General features: G+C 34.8%; 3 protein-coding genes across 4 annotated transcripts in view; 1 reads left to right on the forward strand and 2 right to left on the reverse strand.

The window, feature by feature from the left end:
- LOC149902597 (neprilysin-11-like) overlaps nt 1-13276 on the forward strand; it is a 47067-nt gene extending 33791 nt beyond the window's left edge. The window contains exons 1-15 of one of the 2 annotated variants that reach the window (XM_090109941.1): nt 1517-1640; nt 1965-2210; nt 2640-2839; nt 5426-5602; nt 6006-6113; nt 7712-7856; nt 8396-8610; nt 9326-9502; nt 10015-10118; nt 10400-10458; nt 10603-10651; nt 10737-10804; nt 11097-11230; nt 12019-12186; nt 12652-13276. In XM_090109941.1, coding sequence (XP_089966067.1) covers nt 1607-1640; nt 1965-2210; nt 2640-2839; nt 5426-5602; nt 6006-6113; nt 7712-7856; nt 8396-8610; nt 9326-9502; nt 10015-10118; nt 10400-10458; nt 10603-10651; nt 10737-10804; nt 11097-11230; nt 12019-12186; nt 12652-12828 — 2061 coding nt within the window. In that variant the 5' untranslated portion in view covers nt 1517-1606 and the 3' untranslated portion in view covers nt 12829-13276. Of the gene's footprint in view, nt 1-1516; nt 1641-1964; nt 2211-2639; nt 2840-5425; nt 5603-6005; nt 6114-7711; nt 7857-8395; nt 8611-9325; nt 9503-10014; nt 10119-10399; nt 10459-10602; nt 10652-10736; nt 10805-11096; nt 11231-12018; nt 12187-12651 lie in introns of those variants that run through there. The other variant, XM_090109940.1, reaches the window with a different exon arrangement.
- A 472-nt stretch (nt 13277-13748) lies between these two features.
- On the reverse strand, nt 13749-15615 carry LOC149902599 (putative U3 small nucleolar RNA-associated protein 11). Its single transcript, XM_090109942.1, has 4 exons — nt 15216-15615; nt 14734-14859; nt 14300-14491; nt 13749-13978 (listed from the first exon to the last, which is right to left on the reverse strand). Exons 1-4 carry the CDS (start codon nt 15444-15446, stop codon nt 13769-13771), a joined length of 759 nt encoding a protein of 252 aa, XP_089966068.1. The 5' UTR covers nt 15447-15615; the 3' UTR covers nt 13749-13768.
- Nucleotides 15616-18604: 2989 nt separating this feature from the next.
- On the reverse strand, nt 18605-22367 carry LOC149902600 (sodium channel protein Nach-like). Its single transcript, XM_090110258.1, has 10 exons — nt 22302-22367; nt 22241-22248; nt 21588-21852; nt 21073-21362; nt 20723-20822; nt 20322-20489; nt 19978-20101; nt 19763-19868; nt 19254-19360; nt 18605-18781 (listed from the first exon to the last, which is right to left on the reverse strand). Exons 1-10 carry the CDS (start codon nt 22365-22367, stop codon nt 18645-18647), a joined length of 1371 nt encoding a protein of 456 aa, XP_089966384.1. The 3' UTR covers nt 18605-18644.
- Nucleotides 22368-23830: the final 1463 nt, after the last annotated feature.

Here is a 23830-nt window from a genome sequence, read left to right on the forward strand (position 1 = left end):
ATCATAGAGATAGACAGCGGGAAGTGACTTATGTTTAATAATATTATGTTGTAGTACGTACGTACGTACCTAGTGATAGTATTCTGTATTGAACTTATTTTACTAGCTCTATGTGATACACATTAAATCCACAATAAATCGTTACTAATACTGTTAGGTTCATTGCATTACTTTCACTAATTGGATAGGTATGCATTAAAGGAGCTTTAGAAGTTGAGATAAAGGGACTTTCACGTTCCCCAAATTCCTTTTCCACATTTTTTCAGTAGAGTGGAGCTCTACCGAAAAAAATTCTAGTACCTAAGTAACATTTGCGTCACAAATATTTCTCTGCATTAAAATTTTCAGATACACTTTTTACATTTTACACCACAAGTTAATCCAAAACATGCCATTATTAATTAATAAAGTTATGAGTCATCGCAGAACCTAATGAACTAATAATATTCTTGATCTAACACGTAGCTGCAATGTAAAATGAATTAAAAATCATTAAAAAAACAATTACTGTGTTAATTAACTCATTTTTAAAACGTGTAAAATAATTTTATTGCATGTAAGTACCTCAATTTTGTATACTTAAAATAAATTAATTATTCATAAATATTGAAGACACGTGTGCTCCATTTATAAAACTGCGCCATTTTCATCAATAGTTCACCACTATTGCATCAACCTAACTTATAATAACGCGTAGATATAATTAACTATGTACTATCTTTCTATTGCGCCGATCACATGTTTTCATTACAATTAATAAATATTAAATAGGCATCAGTAAAACAAAACAATTATTTTTGCGAGGGCCCTTTGACGTATGTTCATAGGACTAATAAATATTTAATTCATCCTATGAGAATACATACATGCATAAATTAGGTCCAATTCAGAATTTTCTTGATTCTTGAACAATTTTTATTCGAGAACGTCTAACATAGAAACTACCCCTACAGACTGCTAGGTATAATCAAATGTACCTACCGCTTTAAACTCTATCGGAACGAAAGCCTCAAACTAAAGCTTGTTTTAGATTTAATTACATAATTGTATTAACATTTACTAACAAAATTATAGGAAACATAATACATATGTACAAAAAGTAATACATAAAATAAAAAATATACATTTTTTCAAATCAGAGTGACCAAAACTCATTAAATATTTGTTTGTGATTGTGGAGTATGTAAATCATCAACGATATTTTAAAACCACCATTATGTAATCATATCGATTAAATATAACTTATTTTTGAAATTAATCTGCCTTAGCCCTAGTTTTACATTTTCTGTTTATGTTTTCGATACGTAAACAGAGCCTCGTGGCTTCGTACACACATTAATTAAAAGTAAATAGATTTAAGTTTGATATACATATGTTGAGATTTTAATTATTATGTGACTAATACAATTGAAAAACACGTGGCGTTTAGGAACAATATACTTATAATTTATAACAAACAAGTTATTATGCGCTTAAATTCTTTGGAAATACGTTTTATATAAAAACTACATGCATTGCATGTACTGTATGCAATAGTGTTGGACAGTGCATTTAAGTGAAGTGTTTTGTAGTTTTTTTTAACTCGTAAATTGGTGAAGGCTTTGCAATGGCCGCTAATATGATGTTATTATTAAACGTCGGTTAGTATCAGTGAATTTAAAATTTTCGGAATTTATCTTGCATAAATAATAATTAAGAAAAATTGTGTACCTGCTTGAACTTTTTATTTACCTACCGCTAAAAGGAGGAAACGCCTTCTAAATTCCGAGCGCAAATCTGATAACGTACCTAGTGTATTAATTATGTATATCGAGTTATCAACATAACGTATTTGTAATTGAATCTATTGTTTTTTACTTTTTTTGCTACATTTTTAATGGAAGTATTTTTTTTTTACAAATAATTTTCTGGAATTATTACAATCTAATCCCTTAATACAATCTAACTATCACAAACATCCACAGCATCCCGCGTACTCTCTGCAATGAACAAAGAAGTGGATCCTTGCACGGACTTCTACGAATTCTCCTGCGGTGGCTGGATCAAGAAGAACCCGGTCCCCGAGTGGGCGACCTCCTGGGATCAGCTATCGAAGCTTCGGGAACAATTGACTTCGGATCTAAGGGATCTGCTTGAAGCGCAAGATGGTCCTAATTCGCCGGAAAGCGTGAAGAAGGCGAAAGCGCTGTATCGCACTTGTATTGATGTTGGTGAGTACTTTTTATGGTTTTATATTACACTGTAGTCTATGTTTTAAATGAGAACTTTCTTCATTAGTGATAATATTGAATACTTTTTAATATATTTTATAATTTGCGAGCATATAATTTTCTTGTAAATGCTTTGTGGTGTCAACATTTTGATGAACATTTTCAATCGTTAAAAAATAAGTAATTGTAAATATATCAATGGTGTTTTAGATCATAAACATATTTTTTATTTCACTTGTTTCATTTGTTGGGTATCAACTTAGAGCATTATGGTTTAATGCTCTAAGTTGTAAGGGTATCAAAAATAATTATTTTTATAGGCAATAATTTTTAATTGCCACTTCATAAACAAACAACGTTTTGCCATAATCATGTTACACCTAAAGTGACAAAATTGACTTTTTGTAATTTATCTAAATTCGACAACAGATAAAATGGAATCCCGCGGGATCCAACCGATCCAGGACCTCCTCACCGATCTGGGTCTTCCTCCCAACCCTCCCGCAATAAGCAGCAATATCTCCTGGGAGGAGGTCGCTGGTCGTGCGCGGAGGAAGGTCGGTCTCAGTGTGCTGCTCAGTGTGCAAGTGTTGGAGGATGTGAGGAATACTAGCAGAAATCGTGTTGTGGTGAGTATTCTAACTTAGTGTGGACAAATAGCTTGTCACTTTTAATATTCTATACAAAGTTCTTTGCAGCTTTTCGAACCGGTGGTAAATTATTATTAATTTTTGTACTTTGACGATTCAAAAGCGCTTCTAAACGAAGTGTAGTTGAATAAATAAATGTTTGAGTTTTAATAAACAAATACTACACAAATCTAATTTGTGTATATTATGAGCAACAGTGTGAGCGAAGCGTACCTATTCAAAAAATACGAGTGTTGACTGTTGTGTTACTATAGCTTTTAATTCTTCTAAATATTACAAATGAAGTCACTAATCTGTAACATGAAACAACAATAATTTTATACATAAGCTCATAACATTTCGGTATGTGCCTGAACCTTTTAACTGTCTAGGCATATTTTTATTCAAGATTTCATATCAGTTTGCACTTTATAGTTGAAGGTTGTGAGGAGAATCGTGATGAAAACCCCATTCACGATTTAATATTATTATTTTCAATTATATGATAGTAAAATTATAGAAGCGGATTTTATTATGATCAAACTATGCCTTCTGTGGGCTTATTTTGTGTTATTGTTTTGGACTTATTTCGTGAGGTACTTACAAGAATATGTAGTATTATTATTGATTCTATTTTCTTTCATTAGATAGCTAGCTTGTATGTAATAAAACGATCTGTATGATGATTTATCGTAATATCTGCAATATTTAGTCATATTATAAAGTACCTAACACTGACATTTATGAAATGACGAATTCTACACATTTCCCTTAACACGAAAGTTTATCACTAGTCGTTACGTAAATTATTTAATAATTGTCCTTACGAGCGACACACAGCAGACACGGGTTCAAAAAAACTTTCTCTTCAATTATGATACCATTACATAAATGTCGCTTAAGTTACTACTTACTACTTACTATGGGCTTGAAAGCGATGTGCGAGATTAATCGCTGTTCAATTATAAAGACTAGCTGTGCCCCGCGATTTTACCCGCATTGCTCCACTCCTGTTGGTTTTAGCGTGATGATTATTAAAGCCTTCCTCGATAAATAGGCTATCTAACACAGAAAGAATTTTTCAAATCGGACCAGTAGTTCCTGAGATTAGCGCGTTCAAACAATCCACAGAACCAAATAAAAAATCCACATACCAATACTTGTCAAAACACCATAATCGCATTAGCAATGAAGAGCATTAGAATACTTTATCAGCAGCATCAGGGCAATCGTGACGAGATATCCTTCGTCCCGGCACGCGGATCCATTGTGTTTATTATAATACTAGCGGTCCGCCCCGGCTTCGCCCGTGGCACATACGTTTTCTCTACATAAGAACCATCCTCGTACTTCAAGGAATATAATAGAAAAGAATAATCGAAATCGGTTCAGCCATTCACACGTGATGCCGTGACAACGCGAAACGGGTGCAGACCCGCCGCCTTTTTAATTTTTATAGCTCCCGCCGCGCAGCGCGTCGAACGCGGCAACTGATACACAAAAATAATCCTTATGGCATGATTCTGTATTCACGCGCGATGACTTGTAACGTATTTCATGTATAACTTTGGTGTTTCTACACCGATTTACATGATTCTTTTACTATAACCTGCCCAGGAGTATGAAGAATAATTGTGCCAAATTTAGTTAAAATCCGTCGCGTAGTTTTTGTTTCTATAACGAATATACAGACAGACAGACAGACAGACAGACAGACAGACAAAAATTTTACTGATTGCATTTTTGGCATCAGTAGCGATCCCTTATCACCCCTTCATAGTTTTTTTTTAAATATATTTCATGTACAGAATTGGCCTCTCTACAGATTTATTATAAGTATAGATTTTATGTATTTAAGCTTATTATTATATGTTATATTTACCGATGTACGTATCGATATTCGTATGTGATTAAAATATTATGTAGAGGATGTAGAGCCAATTTTCTTGTTGATAAACTGGATGACGAAATTTAACAGCATAAGTTTTGTTAGAATTCTGTGATAAAAGATCAAATAAATAGAAGAGAGCTCAAATAGAATGTCAACTCATTCTCTTTAAATTTAAAGTTATCGAAACATGAAAAAAAAAAACAATTTTCAAGCCGTAAGTTTCTTATTTAATACATACTAGGTTTCCGCCCGCGGCTTCGCCCGCGCAGTCAAAGAAAAACCCGCATAGTTCCCGTTCCCGTGGGATTTCCGGGATTGCGTCATTTTCCCGGGATAAAAAGGAGCCTATGTCCTTTCTCGGGTATCAAAATATCTCCATACCAAATTTTATGAAAATTGGTTCAGTAGTTTAGGCGTGATTGAGTAACAGACAGACAGACAGAGTTACTTTCGCATTTATAATATTAGTATGGATGTTACCTTATAAGCTTAGGTAGTACATAAATTTTCAACACGTAAAAGCAACTGCACATTATTATTTCCTATTGTAGCTAAAAATCTCAAATTAAAGAAATAATCCATTTAAGTGTAATTTTACATTCCCGTAAACACACTTCAATTTTACAAATTTTCTTTCATCGCCAAAATTTTCTACCGTTGTATAGAATATTTTAACTTATAAATGCCCATTCCAGATCGAGCAAGTGACCCCGGGCTTCAGCGAGCGCTACCTGCTCCACCCGGAGCAGTTCGCCCACGAGCTGCAGCAGTACCGCACCTACATCCGGGACATGATCGCTGAAGTGGACCCGCAGACTGATGCTGACAAGTTCGCTGATGATATCGTCGGGCTGAGCAAGAGTTTGGCCAGGGTGAGGAATCGTGGGAGGGAAATATACATACACCTTGTACACAACATGTAAACATGTACGCACACATAAACGTAAACGTACACGTACATGCACGTATGTCGTACACATATACACAAGGATACGTGCTACATCAGGGACATGATTGCTGTAGTGGATCCTACTATTAAGATCCTACTATTAGATATTTAATTTTTAATTGTGTTTTGCACAATTTTATTTAATTTCGACTGGATGAAATTTTGTTCGTGGTCGTCGTCATCGTTGGTAGGATGGCCGAATCCTTAGGCAAAACATCATACGCTTATGTCAATTTGTATCGATAGCGTATCCTATTCCTTAGCGTTTTGATGGTTTCTCGGCGCTCTGAAATATTAATTTGATTTTATTTTGAATAATCTGTCAGATAATGACCCCAATGGAGGTCCGTCGCAGCGGCTCGCACCTGTTCCACGACGTGAGCGTCGCGCAGTTCGTGCGGGGCTCCGCTGGCGGACCCGCGCAGTGGACTGAGGTATATACACATCATTTATATATTGACTAGGTTTCCGCCCGCGGATTCGCCCGCGCACTCAAAGAAAAACCCGCATAGTTCCCGTTCCCGTGGGATTTCCGGGATTGCGTCATTTTCCCGGGATAAAAAGTAGTAGGGTTGTTGAGGATTCCTCTTCCGCTTCCTCATAATGCGGAAGTTCCGCAATATTTTGGGTTCCTCTACCGTTACCGCATCCTCAAAAATGAAAATAAAAAAATCCTCTTCCGTTATCGCTTCCTCAAAATTTAGAGGAAGTTTATGAGGATGCTGATCCGATCGGGCGGCGAATTTACAAAGCCTATTTAAACTATGTATTTGAGTTACGAGTCGGACTCTACTAACGAACAAGAGTAGAGTCTTACCGCCATATTTATATCTGCGCCTAACACTTATCTCTAAACATAATAATATAACATTTTCTCTCATACTCAGAAGAAACATATTTTACCAAATAATGTTTGTCAAAAGTTTTCATTCATTTTAAATTAAAAAACAAACAAGTTGTTTAAGCTTACATAATAATATCTACCAGTTAGTTTTTTTTTTGTGGAAATCGCCTAATGTCGCTTCTGGCACTGATATAGATTAGGTTTTTTCTGTGGGTTTTTTCGAGTAATATGCATAAACAAAAGCTCATCTGAGTCCGGCTCGTGACTCAAATAGTACTTACAGGCTTTGTAAATTCGCAATCGGGCGAGCTAACCTCCCCTAACCTTAAACATCAATATGTAGAGACAGGAGAATGGCTTTTGTTTTAATTTTTAATTTTAAAAGTTTTTGTTTTTTAATTTTGATTATAATTTTCTATCATCCTCATCCGCTTCCTCATCCGCATCCTCTTCCTCAAAAAAATATCCTCTTCCTCATCCGCATCCTCTAAATTTGTGTGTGAAAATTCCTCTTCCTCCTCCTCTTCCTCATAATCACTTCCTCAACAACCCAAAAAAGTAGCCTATGTCGTTTCTCTTGTATCAAAATATCTCCATACCAAATTTCATGAAAATTGGTTCAGTAGTTAGGCGTGATTGAGTAACAGACAGACAGACAGAATTACTTTCGCATTTATAATATTAGCACAGATTAGAGAATAGTTACTTCGTAAATATTAGTATGGATAGTGTCCTTTCAATTTATTTTTGTGAAAGGAATAAAGGAATCCTCCACTTTGATGATTTGAAAAACATTTCACATGTGGTCATAAGAAACACGTACAATTACAAGCCATATAACTAATGTGAAAACTAAGCCATTTTATGGTTTTCCATCTGATTATTTTCCAATTTATTAACCAGTTCTTAAAAGCATGTTTTATCTTCTATTAATACTATTTCATCAATTTCGTTTATAAATCTAACTTATCGCAGTTTACACAATATATAATATTATGTATGCTATTAAATCAAGTTAGTTTTTTTTTTCAAATTCAAATTCATATCAAGTTCAAATCCTTTATTTGTAAGATTTAACTTTTACCATCCAAGTTCTAATCCCTGAATCTCAATACTACCTCATATTTTTCATTATCTCTCACCCCTTTCAATATTTTACGTCAAAAAAATATTTATATTATCTTCTAGCACGACTGGGACAAATATCTACAAACAGTCTTCAGCAACACGACCGTGGTCCTGGACCCGAATGCGGACCGGCTTATTGTTATGGACCTGCCGTATTTACAACGATTGGCTACTTTATTGTCTGAAACTGATCCGTTACTTGTTGGTATGTTATTCTTTATACTAGTATTGTAAAATTAAACATACTATTTAGCGCTTAAAAATTGTATGTCATGGAACGCTTCATGTAGTGAAGCGTTTTTGTAATTAAAGGACGTTTCGTGTTGAGCTTGCTTCTTATTAAATGTTTATTATCACTGCATAATTATTTCTATAAAACGCTTCAAATACTGTAGTTTGATTTTTATTAAATTTATTCTTGTCCAAGACTGTTTTATCTGGCGAAGCGTGCTTAACATTGTGTAACTATCACAGAGTGACAGAGCATTGCAAATGCTAAGTTTGTTTAATATTAAATCATTGTCTAACAAACCAAACCAATTGTTATTGAACACTTCATCTAGCGTGTTTAACATTAAAAACTATTCCCACACAATGATTCATCGGTTGTAGCGTTTTTAACATTAAAAACCATTCCCAACTTAATTGTTATAGAACTTTTCATCTAGCGTGTTTAACATTAACATTGTTATGAACGCTTCATTTCAGTGATTGTTAGCGTGTTTAACATTAAATATTTTACAGAGCGCTTCATCTGGTGGAGCGTATTCTCCACAGTATCTCCAATGAGTATCTCCCGTTTCCGCGACCTCGGCTTTGCGTTCAGTCGCTCCGTGTACGGGTTGAGGACAAGAGCTCCAAGATGGAAGACTTGTGCCGCTAATGTTAATGCGAACTTTGGACTGGCCCTGTCGTTGTTATATGTGGAGCGACATTTTGATAATGCGTCACGGGTTAAGGTGGGTGGAATAGTTAGCGATTTTTCGCTTAATATTTGTTCGGTCGTGCAAGCGTGTTTATGTTTAAAGTAACGTTTTCTTATACATATTGACTGCATTATTTGATTTGACTGGCCGGTTGGCTTGGTTGGTAGTGACCCTGCCTTCCAAGCCACTGGTCGTGGGTTCGATTCCCACCCGGGGCAAATATTTGTGTGATGAACATAGATGTTTGCTCTTAACTGGGTGTTAATTATCTATATAAGTATTTATTTAAAATTATATATGTATGTTTATCAGCCATCTGGTTTCCATAACACAAGCGAAAGCTTAATATGGGATCAGATCGTGCCGTGTGTGAATATAGTCCCGAAATATTTATTTATTATTTATTTATTATTAATATTGTTTGTGCGAAACACGCGAAGCTAGATAATATATAAACATTAAACATACCTATATAGATTTGGAAAAAATAAATCATTTTTTACGTTGTGGTGTTGTTTTTTTTCTAAATCAATCAAATAACCTACCTGGAAAAACAATACCTTCCATTATCTTGTAGTATATTTTAACAACAAACATATTTTATTTCCCAAATCTCCATGTATATTTCCTCTAGTTCTCCCCTGGAAGATATTCCTATACAATCTCCAACTAAATAAATACCCATTAACTGCCTTGAAAGTTATTCTTGTGTATTTTTCAACTAAATAAATATTAAATTATCCCCCAGGCACTAGAGATGGTATCCGACGTACGCGCCGCGTTCGCGGAAAGCGTGTCGCAACTCACTTGGATGGACGACACCACACGAGCTCGTACGTTACGTAAACTGCAGGCCATACGGAACTTCGTGGGCTTCCCTGAATGGCTGCTCAATACTACGAGATTGGACGTACATTATAAACATGTGAGTGACCACATACATGCATGCGGATGTACACACACATGTAAAAAACTACGTACGCACGCACGCATTTAAACACATACACGGACTCACGTGCACACGTTTAGGCAAATAGCAGGCAATACAGTTCGTGAGCTTCCGATGGGTGTACTTATACACACACACTCTCATACACACCTGCTCAGTGCGCACGCACACATGTAAGTATACACATACATGTACGTTCGCTTCTCATCACATATTATGTAGGCACGTAAGTGTACGTACGCGCACATTCACAATCGTAATATCAAATAACCACGTGGCTTTATGTGCACGCGTATTATATCAAATTTTGATATTAATCGAAAAAATTTAACTGCATGTACACAGAGTACTTAATAAGCAAATACATAGTATAATTATGCATTCTACACTTGAAACAAACCGAACACTAAACATTCTAAAGTGAAAGCTATTGTACATAATATAACTGATATAATTTTACTATGACTAAATTTCATATTTCATTACAGGCTGAAGTTGTAGAAGGCAACCTGTTCGAGACCTTCCTGAAGCTAACACAGGCGGCTGTCAAGAAATCATTTGAATCTTTACGAGTGAAGCCTGACAGAAATAGGTACTTTTTCTTTTATTCTTAACTAGCGGTCCGCCCCGGCCGTGGTACATAATATCTATTTTTTCTCTACATAAGAACCATCCTCGTACTTCAAGGAATATAAAATAAAAAAAGAATTATCGAAATCGGTTCAGCCGTTCTCGAGTTATGCGCTTACCAACACATTTTGCGATTCATTTTTATATTCTTAATAGCAAATTTGTAGCATTCAAATTTAAATATTTCGAAATACGTTTAAATTTCGCAGTTATTTAAATCATTGTTATTATAATAACTTTCAGGTGGGTAGCGACAGCGACAACGGTAAACGCATTCTACTCTGCGACACTCAACTCAGTCAGTAAGTAGTTTAAATTAGTCGTTTTTTTGAGTTTTTAAAAACTATGTGACAATTTCAGTAGGTAGGTACATAATTTCCTGCGTTTAATTTACGTAAGTAGAATTTAAAGAGTTTATTAAATTGTGTTTTTTTTTTGCTTTTCAGCATTCCCTGCTGGTATCCTACAGCCACCTTTCTATGGAAATGGCATTGAGTAAGTAAAATTAGACACAATTGTTTGCCATGCAAAAATACGATTTTTAAATACTACTGAGATTAATATTGTTTTGTTATTTCAGGGCAATAAACTATGGATCGATTGGTGCAATAATGGGACATGAAGTAACGCATGGATTTGACGATCAAGGTAAATTATTTATAAGGTTTATAGCTTTTATATTTTATCTTGTCCACACGTAAGCAAGACTTTTTTTGTGCGTGTGTGTGCGATCGCGTGCGAATTGTATCCACGTATATGCGAGTGCGTACATGCTGTATGTATCCGCGTATATGCGAGTGCGTACATGCGTGTATGCATCCGTGTATATGCGAGTGCGTACATGCGTGTACGTATCCGCGTATAAGTGCATGAGTGCAAGTCTGTGTGTATTCATATATTATCTGTGTTTGTATGTATTAACATTTAATACTTGTATCAGGCCGTCGCTACGACGAAGAAGGCAACCTGAAGCAGTGGTGGTCGGCGGGCACGCTGGAGCAGTACCACGGGCGCGTGCAGTGCATCGTGCAGCAGTACAGCCAATACCACATGCAGCAGCTGCCCAACTATACGGTTAGATCATTACTATACACAACTATAGATAATCACATTAAATTATACATATTTATCACTAAGAAAATAAATCGTTAAACGTTAATAATATTATAATACCCGAATGTTGGTTTATACGACATGAAAACAGTCAATGCCACTGTGTGGATTGACTGTTTTCATGTCGTGTGGTCGAACCACGTGTACATGTACCGAGCGGTCTTGCGAGGCTGCTCGATTCGAATCGATACGTCATACGTTCAATTACTATAGTAGTACTTACTCACGTGAAAGTGAATGACTATGCCCAGTTACAGTTAGTAGAAGCACATATCTATAGTAATAATATTATAAAGCTGAAGAGTTTGTTTGTTTGTTTGAACGTGCTAATCTTAAGAACTACTGGTCCGATTTGAAAAATTCTTGCGGTGTTGGATAGCCTTTTTATCGAGGAAGGCGATAAAAAGGCCTTATTAGGCTACGCTATCATTACCTTAGCGTAATGATATAGGCTATATCATTACGCTAAGACTAACAGGAGTGGACAGCTAGTACGAATATATTTTCATTTTCCTATATCCCAAGGTCGCTTGGAAGAAATCGCTTTAAAGTGATGAGGCCGCCAATCTGTACGGTGAAGATTTCTTTTGTGTTAAATTGTATTTTATATCTGTGTATAGTGCAATAAAGTGTTTTATAACATTAATAAATAGATACTTATATAAACTGCATTATTTTAAAACTTTTTCAATAAAGATATTTTTCTATTTTCTATTAATATTATTATTAAAAATGCACTTATGGTCCAGGTGCACGGGTTCAACACGCAAGGCGAGAACATCGCCGACAACGGCGGGCTACGCGCCGCGCTACACGCGTACCGCATCCACACGCGCCGCACCGCACGACCCGCGCCGCGGCTACCGGGTCTGCCGCAGTACACACCGGAGCAGCTGTTCTTCTTGGGGTTTGCACAGGTATGACCATAATAGACACAGGCTAGGGTCATTGTTGTCCCTGGGTTTTGCACAGGTATGATAGCAGACAGACATGCCGGAGGAACTTTTCTTCTTGGGATTTGCTCAGGTATAACAGCAGGCACTATAGAATAACGGGTAGTAACGGGTATTGCATTTTGCATAGGTTTAGATGAATTTGTCCCCCTGGGTTTATTAAGAGAAGGGTATATTAGATATGAAAAAAATTTAATTGAAAAATATTTAAAATACTACGCATCCTCGCACATCTCTGGTGGAAAAGCACCCTAAAACTTTGATAGAAATTAAAAATATCATGAGTTAAGTTTCAATAATTTGCTATTTTGCCTTCGGAATATGCTGACGATGCTGCTTGCAAACGGCTAAATTATACAATTTGCCTGTGACATGTTTTATACTGTATTCTTCTACCAAATATGCTTATACATAACAAATATATTTCAGATATGGTGCGGAAATTCAACAGTAGGAGCTCTCAAGTCGAACCTGGTTGAAGGAGTGCACAGCCCCAACAAGATCCGAGTGATTGGAACTCTCAGTAACACAAAAGAATTTTCAGACGCGTGGCAATGCAAGCCCGGCTCACCAATGAACCCGGAACATAAGTGCGTTCTGTGGTAACGATATAAGTAAAAATGTAAATAAATAAGTGATACTGCCTAAATCTTGAGTTACTTACTCGAGTGTAAAAAATTAAGTCACTGACGTAAAATACACTTAATTTGACATTGACACTAAAACGAAATAGCTATTATAACATGAGATAATCTCATGTCCAAATTGAAAATAACAATTTGTAACGTAAAATATATCTGTTACGTTACAAATTGAAATTACTTCAGCATATCAAGATTTTTTACAAAAAAAAATAAAAAATAATTGGATATTTTTTTTCTAATATTTCTTTTACTCAAGTTAAGTCAACTGAAATGTGACTATATTTTAAGTTGTTGCTGAGCAATGACAATAGTTTATAAGATCTTAATTAAGTTATTAAATAATTGACCAGTTAATTTATGTTACCATCTGATGCATATATCATGAAGAAAATAGTTACCATTTTTTTTTTGTTCTAAGTATATTACTCTTACTCCATTTATTCATACATATCTCGATGTTTATTCAAGAAAATTTTTAAGAGAAAAAGTTATAAGTCCACTCGACAAATTGTTAAATAATATTACGAGTGACTAATTGCTAGTTTTTATCAACTTTGTTTTGGACTACATAATGTTATTTATAATTCCTAGAAAATTTACCAAGTTATGGAACACCAGTGATTCTTTATAGTTACCATGATAATGTGAAAAATTTTGTACATAGAATAAGTATTGACTGTTAGAATAGTATTTATATGTAAGCGTGTAAAAAGCTGTGAATTTATAATCCGTCCGTAAGATAATTTTAGTAATAAATAAGTTACCAAATAATTATGATGTATCCATGCATTTTATTTAGTACCAATTGTTAATGGCATTAATTAAATAAAACGTGAGATTATTCAGTTAAGTTAGACTTAATTTTAAATGAAATAAAAGAGATTTTTAATACAAAGTACATTTTATTTCTTTCTAAAATATTGGAACTTGTATACAGGTGCAGAAACTGGTGTGCCTCGTTGTACTTTCTTAGGTTTCATGATCTTGGCGTCATGCAACTGTCGCTTTAACTCCATCTTCTGTTGTGTGACCATCAACAGCTTTTCTCTTTCTATCCTCTTTGACAGCTCTTTGTATGTATTTTCTTTTGCCTTCTTTGCAGACAGAAGAGTCTAAAAAAGATGTTTTATAAATCAGGCACGCAGAATTCAAAATGCTATTTATTGTGAGACCCAATCTTTAAATTTTTAGTCAAATCTTTCTTAACAGTCTACTTAGTTACTTAAATTAAAATTGAAAAAATCTTAAATGTGAAGCCAATTTTTTCAACTTACTACTACTAGTAATTTTCTGAACTCAATACAGTTCTCATACTTGTATTAAATTTATGAAAATTACTTCATATAAGTAACAACTAACAACCATTTTTACAACTTACAACCAACTTTTTTTCCTTACAATTTATTATCTACAAAAACATACTAAAATCTTACTTGTTCATCAATTTCCGGCAATTTCAACTTATCCAAATCAGACAAGCGAGGTCGATTGGACTTCCTATTGATAAGGGAAGGGTGTGTGTCCAAACGTTTAGCAATGTCAAATTCTTTCTCGTCTCCCTCGTCTACAAAAAATGTGTGTGTGTTTGGTGTTGCGTCTGCTACATCTGTCATATGGAGCTCCGACTGGAAAATTATAACTATGAAGTTTTAAGATTCTATAACAGAACATACAAAAAGGTATCTTATATTTACATGCACATAACAAAAGCTTTGTCTTATATTTTCTATTACTTTCTTTCTCTTAAAATCTTAAAAATTGAGCACAATAATATATTAGAATTTGTTTACTAAAAATGTCTTCAATTAAAATGGTAATTTAGTTTTATTAAGATGCAAATTATTTGAGATGGATTGAAAGACAATACCTGCAACCTCTGGATCCTGCGGCCCTCAATGGTACGCTTCATGTTAATGTACTTAATATCTTGTGTCTGCATCAACTTGATCTGCTCCACTGAATGTTCATTTTCTTTTTTAACCTCATGATGAACCTGGAGTTTTAATTTTAAAATATTTAATAGTTTTATTTGGTTAGTTTTTATTTATTTTTTTACTTTTAATGTTAGGTAGATATATAAATTACTTAAGTATATTATACAAGCTGTGCCCCGCGGTTTTACACATGTTGCTCCGCTCCTGTTGGTCTTAGCGTGATGATATATAGCCTATAGCCATCCTCGACAAATGGCCTATCTAACACCGAAAGAATTTTTCAAATCGGATCAATAGTTCCTGAGATTAGTGCATTCAAACAAACAAACTCTTCAGCTTTATAATATGTATTAGTATAGATAAATGACAAGACACGGTTTTTGTATGATAAATATTGAATCCCAAAAGTACTTACTCCATCCTTCACTCTAGAATTTATCATGTGAAAATAAAATTCATCTGGATTTTTATCAAGCGCTCTTTTGCGAATGACTTTAAGGGTTTCTCCCTTTTTATGGTAGTCATCGGCACGTTTCTTGTAATCTTTCTTTTTCTCAAGTAAGCCTAAATGTTTTCGTTCAGCGGGTTGATGCCTTTCTCTGTGAGTTTTTTGGTTAGCTTTAGCGGCTTTCTTCCACGACGACATTTTTAGGTATTTCTTAAATTACTCTGGGTTAAAATTTATATATGTACTTATATATCATAACTCAAAAGCAGACACATATTTCTTCTAAAATTATATAGAGAAAATATAATTCCAAATAATTTTCACGTGTCCTCCGTTCAATGTTGATTGTTGTCGTAGAACTGTCAGGTCAAGCGTCAACTGTCGTCTCACGTCTGTCACATGTCAGCATTGATAACGATCTCTAGCATCTCTAGTCTATGGCAGTATTGGTGTTTTTTTTTTGTTTTTTTTTTTCACGGAAATATTATTATAGACATGTGTTTTCTATGCATTTAACCACCACTCATGAGAATATAATAAGTAGATACGTATATTATAACAAAAAAAATGTATGCGTGTACTAGAGTACACACGTAAGAAGTGAAACTTCTTTATGACCTTAAAAATGTCACGCGTACGGCGTAACGCAAAAATGTTGCACTAAATTTTTGTCCAACCCCGATAAAGAAGTTTCACTTCAATAAATAATACCTTTAATAAAGCAGAGTGCTAGTGTAGCTAGCATAGCATAAAACTAGCAAAATTTGCTATTTTTATTACGAGTAATCCACTTTCTGTTCAAATAAAATTATTATAAACTCACAGAACAGTAAAAACAACTCGTTAGAACATTAGAACATCAATTATTATAACATTTATCTGCTACTAAGAGGTCGATCAAAATTGGTCTAGCTGTTTTATTTATTTTGCTAGACATTATTATAATACTATGTAATCTAAAAACAAAAGAGAACGTGCAAATCTCGGGTAGAACTGGTCCAAAATGGGTCCAAATAATAAAATTATTTCAGTGTAAGATACTTACTGTGTACCTATCTCATTTCACCAGGAAGACTGTAGGACGTAGGTATATCATTATGCTTAGACGAATAGGAGCTGAGAAAAGCGGGGAACACTGCGGGACACAGCTAGTAATTTTATGTTCATTGAATTTCCCAAGGAAAGCGCTGGCCGTAGCGCGCATGAAACAGAAAAATTAGACTGGCGCTCTGTGTTACAGGCATTATCACTTTTTAAAAATGTAGTTCTAGCATGTAGTCATTACAATACAATTTCAATAAGGTACCTACTTGTCATCTTATTTGTTTTTACCAACAAGATGAACAAACAAAATTATGCATCATATTTAATGAAAGGACTAACTAGTTAGATGGTAGGTTATTTATGCACCTTGTGTGGTGTCCAAATTCAAATTTATTACAATAATTAATTAATATTTAATATAAATTGTAATCACGAATACAGTACTTATAACTGATACTACAATAATAATATAATATGCAATGCAATGTAGGTACATATTCAATACGGTAGGTATTTATACATATTATGTGATTTAGCATTATGATTTATTATAAAATAGGTAGGTAATAAAGTAATTTAGATAATTATGAGATAATTGCATATTAGAATTAACTAAGTAAGTAAGTAATTATTATTGTGTGTGATTTCCTTTAATATATTATGTGATAGGACTGTAAAATGTTATTAAATTAAATAGAAAATCAGCCATGGATAGAGCCCTCTGCTTTTCCATTCTTCTGGTACGTACTTTATTGTCTTCGTAGTTATAGGTACATATAATTATAATAATGATTCTATTGTTTGCTTATTGTTTTAACTGTTACTGCATTTTTATTAGTAAGTATGTACTCAATGAAATAAAAATGGTTATTTACGATTTGTAAAAATTAAAAAATATGTCTCACAGCCATTCAGTTACTATGTACTACGTACAACATAGTAACAAAATGCTCACAGCTAACCCTGCAGGGACGAATCCACGACGAAAAGGTACAATATAAAAATTAAAGTAAACCTATAAAAATCCCAAGGTCATCTAGTTTAAGATAATCATATTATGGCACAGTACTGTTATCTGCTGACCCGGTTGTGTCCATTGACCCAGTTGGCCCGTGGCCAATGAACCTGATTTTATTAGGCCAAAAAGTGTGGGTTCGATCACCACTTTTAGAAAAATAATGTTTTGGAATTTGGATTTTTACTTTTCTAGATCCATGCTTTATACACGTAATAAGTATGAATATTGTATTTAAAAAGGACTTAATAAAGCTTGCTATAGCTCGGGAATATTATTCTTATATTATTACTTAATTATCACCCTCTATTACAGCTTTCTGGTGTGTATGTTACATACCAACTTCAAACTAACGTGTGCACCAGCAGCGGTCGGTTTGCATCCCCTGGCGACGAAACGTGTACAAAATACATCCTATGCATTCGTGTACCATTTACACAAACATTTAAATATTACAACTACACGTGTCCTACTCCCTCGTTATTCAACCCGAATAATAGCGTATGTACTACAAACTATACATGTAAAGAAACTTATGTAAATAAGTCTCTATGCAACGCAGAAGGTCGTATCCCCGATCCTACATCGACCAACTGTACAAAATACATACAATGTATCAATATTAACAGTACTTATCAAGAATTCCCCCAAAGCTGTCCAGATGGTACTTATTTTAATCCCAACATGACCGAATGTGATGCGCTTTACTCGTGTCCTTATTTTTCCTGCCCTTCATCAGGCAGATTTGCAAACACTACAGATCAAACTTGTCAGTCCTATATTTTATGTGTTAAATACAATAACGGCACGTTAGCTCACTATTCCTATACATGTCCGTCGATTTCTTTGTTTAATCCCGCAACAGAATTGTGTACGACTCAGTATGTATGTCCAACGATGAGAAATTCTACACTTTAATTTAATAAATTTACCTACAGTAGGAATGAGGTGATTCAGTATTAACTTTGTTTTAATATTAAAATATTATTAACTTGCAGTTGTTTAATTCTCATGTCATCATTGCTAGAGCAATAATTGAACGCATCGGAAATTTTATAATCATATTATGTAATATTTAACTAAGATGTGACGAGTTTTCTTATAAAATAATGTAATAATTTCATGTGTTTATATATTATATTATAAATACTGCGGATTGGAAATGAAACACCTTTATTAAAATGTGAACTGGTTTTATTTCATAAAGATACAACTTAGTTACTATAATATAGTTACATAATTATTATTATATTTTATTAGTTTTACTTACTCCATAAAATATAATATTGCGTATACAGTACAAAATTTATATTCAAAATTAAGGCTAAATAAAGTTTCTAAGAAGTGTTAGGGTGCTCTATTTCAGGAGATTTTCGCATCACAATGGGTAATCGTAAGAATATCAAGAATAGCAACTCGAGTGCGCTGAAAAATCCAATCCCCAGGAACATGTTGAAAACACCACCTAAGGATGCTGAAAGAAAAAAACATAATATTATTTTGTTTACAAACTGATTTATTTCCTTTACTTACACATACTCAATTGCTCAAATAAAGCAATGTAAAGCCACGGATAATATAATACTGTACATAATACTCATGTAGGGTAAATAAAACTCTACACTTTTAGTTTTGCTGAACCATGCTGAAACCACTGCTGAACCAACATTTTGTGAGGATGGATGGATGTTTGTTACTCTTTCACGCAAATACTACTTACGTAACTAACCGATTACAATGAAATTTGCTATGTAGGTAGCTGAAGACCCAGAATAAGACATAGGCTACCTTTTATCCCGGAAATTCCACAGTAACGGGAACTATGCGGAATTTTCTTTTTTTAAAGGATTGCGAAGTCGAGGGCAGAAATCTAGTAAAAAAAACTACTAATAGTTAGGTTAATATGGAAACGACAAAAAAATTTGTGAAATTAATAACTTGCGTACACAATAATGTAATCCACGTCTCTGTCGGGTTCACGGTGAAAATTCTGGACCCACTGATTCTCATTCGGATATTGATTACACTGTCCAACGATACGTTGACGTTCGCACTGAAAACATTACGTCATGTTTCCAACATTAGCTACCTTTTGAGTGAAAGAAACTGCGCTATAAAAAAAGACGGGTTGCACTGGGGGAGTGCCGGCAGAAGTGAAAACTTGATTATTAACGTTGAGCATGTTTGATATTTTGGAATGGTATCCGTCTTACGCTTTTTCGATCAAGTCACGTGTCCTGACCAAGTCCTGACGCGAGTTTAAGATTTTATACCCATTACAGAAAAAGTGCTCAACGCCGCTAAAGAAGTTTTCACTTCAAAAAGTATCAGAGCTCGCAAATTTGTCCTACACAACAATCATCACGTTTTTTGTGTAAAGAAAAGGCTTCTAGTTTTCTTTTATATGCCTAGTCATCTTCATTCAGTAAATCAATAAAACATTAGAATAACTTACTACAAAGTATTGAAAGATTGCTCAATAGCACTCATTCGACTCGATTCCAACGCAAGAGAGGTGGTCACCTTCTTGCAGGTTGGTAAACAGTTGCAGGTATTGTTGTCTGAAATAGTTATAAAAATCATGATGTAAGTGTACATTTTTTATCACGAGAATCCATTGTAAAAGCAATGAATGTATTTTTCAAATTTAATTAATAATGTGTTAGTTACCACGTTTAAAATCTCTTAGGCAGCTCAACTTTTGTAGGGTACAGGTGGGCGGAACATTCATTTCTTTAGGTGAGTTGATTCGCACTACATCCGAACACCCACATCGTTGTTCCATACATTTCAACTAAAATGGAACACATTTTAGTGGAGTTAAACTTTTTATGTTGCTTATATAATGTCTCATTTTATTCCTGTAGTGTTTATGGTAAGGGAAAATTAATTACGTACGTAACTATATAAAACTAATTGAAGTGAAATTACCAATGTTTAGGTTTTCAAACGTTATATATCAGGAAAATAAACTACTGGATTTAAAGCTTCAATTTGCTACTTCTGAAACTCACCAAGCATCTACTCCTCGAGTACAGTTGATGAGCCGCGCAGGTTCCATCAAAAAGCTTGTCCATGTCGCTATCTATAACCGACACTGAAGTCAAATGGGCTTCATACAAATATCCAGGGCGAAGCGGCGTCGGCTCGAACCATTCTTCCACGTCATATTTGGTAAAGAACTATTTTCCGCATAAAAGACAAAATTAAGAAGTATATTATAGCAGTAATTCTGACTGGTTTAATTCTCATAGATAGCCTACATCCACCTATAACCATTTAATATTGAAAAAAAAAACGTAAACAGCAAATTCGAAGCTCGTAAGTAAGCTAATGCTTAGTAACTAGCGGTAACTTCTAATAAACATGCACATGATAATATTATATTTCTATTCTTTATATGATAGGTACTCACTTCACAATTATGTAGCATTGGCTGGTTGTAACACTGCATGGTAATGCTCAATGTCCACATTGTTTCTATTTGAGACAACGAACCTGAGGCCGTTTTAAAGCTGCAATTTTCAAGATCTTTTAAATCTATCTACGATAGAAATCCAGATTATTTCCACTACTTACATAGAAGTACCTACAGGACTGTGATTATATATATATATAGAAAAAAATTAAGTCCGTTCGTATCAATTGAATGAAGTTTTCGTCAAACAAGAGATATATCAGAAACCAAACCCCATACTCTGCGGTGGACTAAGGTCTCATAATTGATATTGCTACCATAAAACATTAGAAGTAAGTACCACTTACTCTTTAGGCAATGCAGTACAGCAGACTCCCCATTGAGTCAGCATTTTAGTAAACAACCGGCCACAAGATATCGCTTTATCCTGCCATTGACATGCCCTCAAAATAGTTTCGCATGCCGGCATGATAGTGAATAAGGCTTGTGTAAAAGTGATGCCATTTTTGTCTATAATAGCGCTGAGAACAGCTAGACGTTCTTCTGTTACGTATTTTCGACGTAAAATGCGCTCAAATATTCTGGGTAATTGTTTTGCTACTGTTGCGTTTACCTCGCTGGTGGATAAAAAACATAACTGATAACGTCAGACTTATGCTATAGAAACTTTAGTTCGCATTTATTATTTCATATTTTACTGCAGAGAGACTCCTAAATTATGTATTATGCTGCCAAACAACTCTGAGTTCGAATCATTAAATTTACCACTAATCACAATACATAGGTAATTATTATTGGCTGTCATACACAATAATAAAACTCAAATCATATTCCTACAATATCATCAAATTTTCGAATCTCACAAATGCTCAGAAAACATTCGAGCGACAGTTGCCACGGGCGGGCAGATGGCCACTAGCGGCATATCCACATCACGGTCTTGCATCATCTCCTGCAGCGTCAGCAGCGCGGGCACCTGCATGAACCGTGCCCACACCACCGCGCACAGCACCGCCGAGCAGCAGGCACTTGCGCAGCAACATAGTAGCCATCCTAGCCTGGAGGATTGTGGGACAAGTAGAGATGATTTGTTAGACGTGATGTTGTGATGGTTGTTGAGAAAAATACTGTAGTGGTTTTAAGGTCTTTGATAAAGAAGAAATTTACTAAAAATGTAGACTTTTTTTAAAGAAATATTTTGAGAATAAATTAAGAAGGTAACTAAGTACCTTATTCTACACTCATTAGATACTTACCTATCACAGTAATATTTCGAGTAAAGATACTTGAAACCATGAAACGTAGTGGTCTCGAGAAAATGTCTAATGACACGAGCGTACGATTTCATATTTTATCAATTTCTCATGAATGTACAAATGGGCAACAATATTTTCTATACAATGAAAAATCACGCATTCAATAGAACTTGAAAATTCTAAAGGTTAATTATCGATGACTATCATAATTGCTGGTGTTTAAATCGATTCAACGTTTTGTAGATCGGATCAAAAGGACCTTGATACCTGTAATTATGAACTCAGATTAATAATTAGAACTTAGTACAAGTTTTATATACAAGCTGCTCGTCCCGGCTGGGCCTGCCCCGCACTACAGAGTCCCCGGGACTTCCCTTGGCCTCCATTGTAAGAAAGGAAGTGGATTGATACCGTTTCATTTTATTATTGCTGGCTAAATTATTGTTCGTAGCTGGGTTCGAGAATATGCTTGCAACAGTTGGACGTTAGAGAACAGACGAGTGTCAAAGATAAAATTAATTTTACAATGTACTTATCGCGGTATCAACATCACCGAGGATTGTGGCCGAGCCTACACCTATGGCCTACACCATCATATGCGGATAAAGCGCGTCACACACGGTGAAGATACTATAATATTTTATGTTAACCCATTGACCACCGAGCGGCCCGATCGGGCCGAGACACAATAGATTTTCTATTGTGTCTGTGATCCGAGGACTGACGGATTGATTCTCTAATATAAAATATTACAGTATCTTAAGGTATCCGGTATCAGCATTCTCACCATCATTTTTCATTTTGTCATTGCGTACTAAGGACCCCTGTAGAACCGCCATCCTGTTACAAATGACCCGAAATTTTGTGTCAGTGATTCGGGTTATTTGTAACAGGATGGCGGTTCTACAGGGGTCCTACCTTAAGATACTGTAATATTTTATAGTAGAGAATCTTAACATAAAATATTATAGTATCTTCACCGTGTGTGACGCGCTTTAATCGGATTAGTGGATTAGTTACATATTAACTATATTCTATACTATAGACAATCGTATATTCGTATGGAATTACTAGGTAATGAATAAAACGACAATGTTATATTTTGAAATTATTTTTTATTAAAACAGGAAGACGTCTTACAGAACACAGAACCGTACGAAGCACAGTACGAAGAAATTTTCTGCCAGAAAAATTCTTACAATGATCGGCCGCCCTTAATCCATGGCCTTATGTCAATATGTGTCAAACTCGGTGTCAAAAGTCAAAACTCAAATGTCATTTGAGAAATACAAATAAGGCTAGCTGGCTAGCTGCATACACATTACACTCGGAATGGGTAAATTATCCAATTCCATAATCTGAATTCATATTATTAATTCAGGTTTCAGAAATATCAGTTTCTCAGATTATTTCTTTTAGACCTAAGTGTGAGCGTGATGATAGATGCGGAAAAGTTAATTTTGTGCGTCCAAACCCGCCCTTGTATATGGGATATTTACGATTTAGATTACTATGACCGGGAAAAAAAAGATTTAGCGTGGATGGATATTTGGTATTTCTTTAGAAATTTGCGGCACGAATTCAGGGGGGGGAGGGGAGGGAAAGGGAGGGGGGAGGTAAGGAGAGACCCCCTATAAAGTGGGGGGGTGCGGAAACCCCCCCTTCTATTTTTTTTTATTTTTTTTTGAGATTATATTTATACTTAGCTTTCCGCCCGCGGCTTCGCCCGCTTCGTCTAAAACATAATAAATTATATACTAAAAGCTTCCTCTTGAATCACTCTATCTATTAAAAAAAACCGCATCAAAATCCGTTGCATAGTTTTAAAGATTTAAGCATACATAGGGAC

The sequence above is a fragment of the Colias eurytheme genome, chromosome 15 (genome assembly GCF_061535395.1).
Source record: "Colias eurytheme isolate Ceu_HAF_F1 chromosome 15, ilColEury1 Martin Lab GWU primary, whole genome shotgun sequence".
NCBI classification, from domain to species: domain Eukaryota; kingdom Metazoa; phylum Arthropoda; class Insecta; order Lepidoptera; family Pieridae; genus Colias; species Colias eurytheme.

What these genes read in the sequence shown, in the direction of transcription:
- LOC149902599 (XM_090109942.1), bottom strand. Translation starts at nt 15,446, where the DNA reads ATGTCGTCGTGGAAGAAAGCCGCTAAAGCTAACCAAAAAACTCACAGA. An exon ending in GCAGGATCCAGAGGTTGCAG is followed by an intron (nt 14,492 to 14,733) that starts GTATTGTCTTTC and finishes ATAATTTTCCAG; the next exon opens with TCGGAGCTCCATATGACAGA. An exon ending in TGCCGGAAATTGATGAACAA is followed by an intron (nt 13,979 to 14,299) that starts GTAAGATTTTAG and finishes CATCTTTTTTAG; the next exon opens with ACTCTTCTGTCTGCAAAGAA.
- LOC149902600 (XM_090110258.1), bottom strand. Translation starts at nt 22,367, where the DNA reads ATGGAGGCCAAGGGAAGTCCCGGGGACTCTGTAGTGCGGGGCAGGCCC. An exon ending in TGTACTGCATTGCCTAAAGA is followed by an intron (nt 20,823 to 21,072) that starts GTAAGTGGTACT and finishes TGAAAATTGCAG; the next exon opens with CTTTAAAACGGCCTCAGGTT. An exon ending in GACGTGGATTACATTATTGT is followed by an intron (nt 18,782 to 19,253) that starts GTACGCAAGTTA and finishes TTTTTCTTTCAG; the next exon opens with CATCCTTAGGTGGTGTTTTC.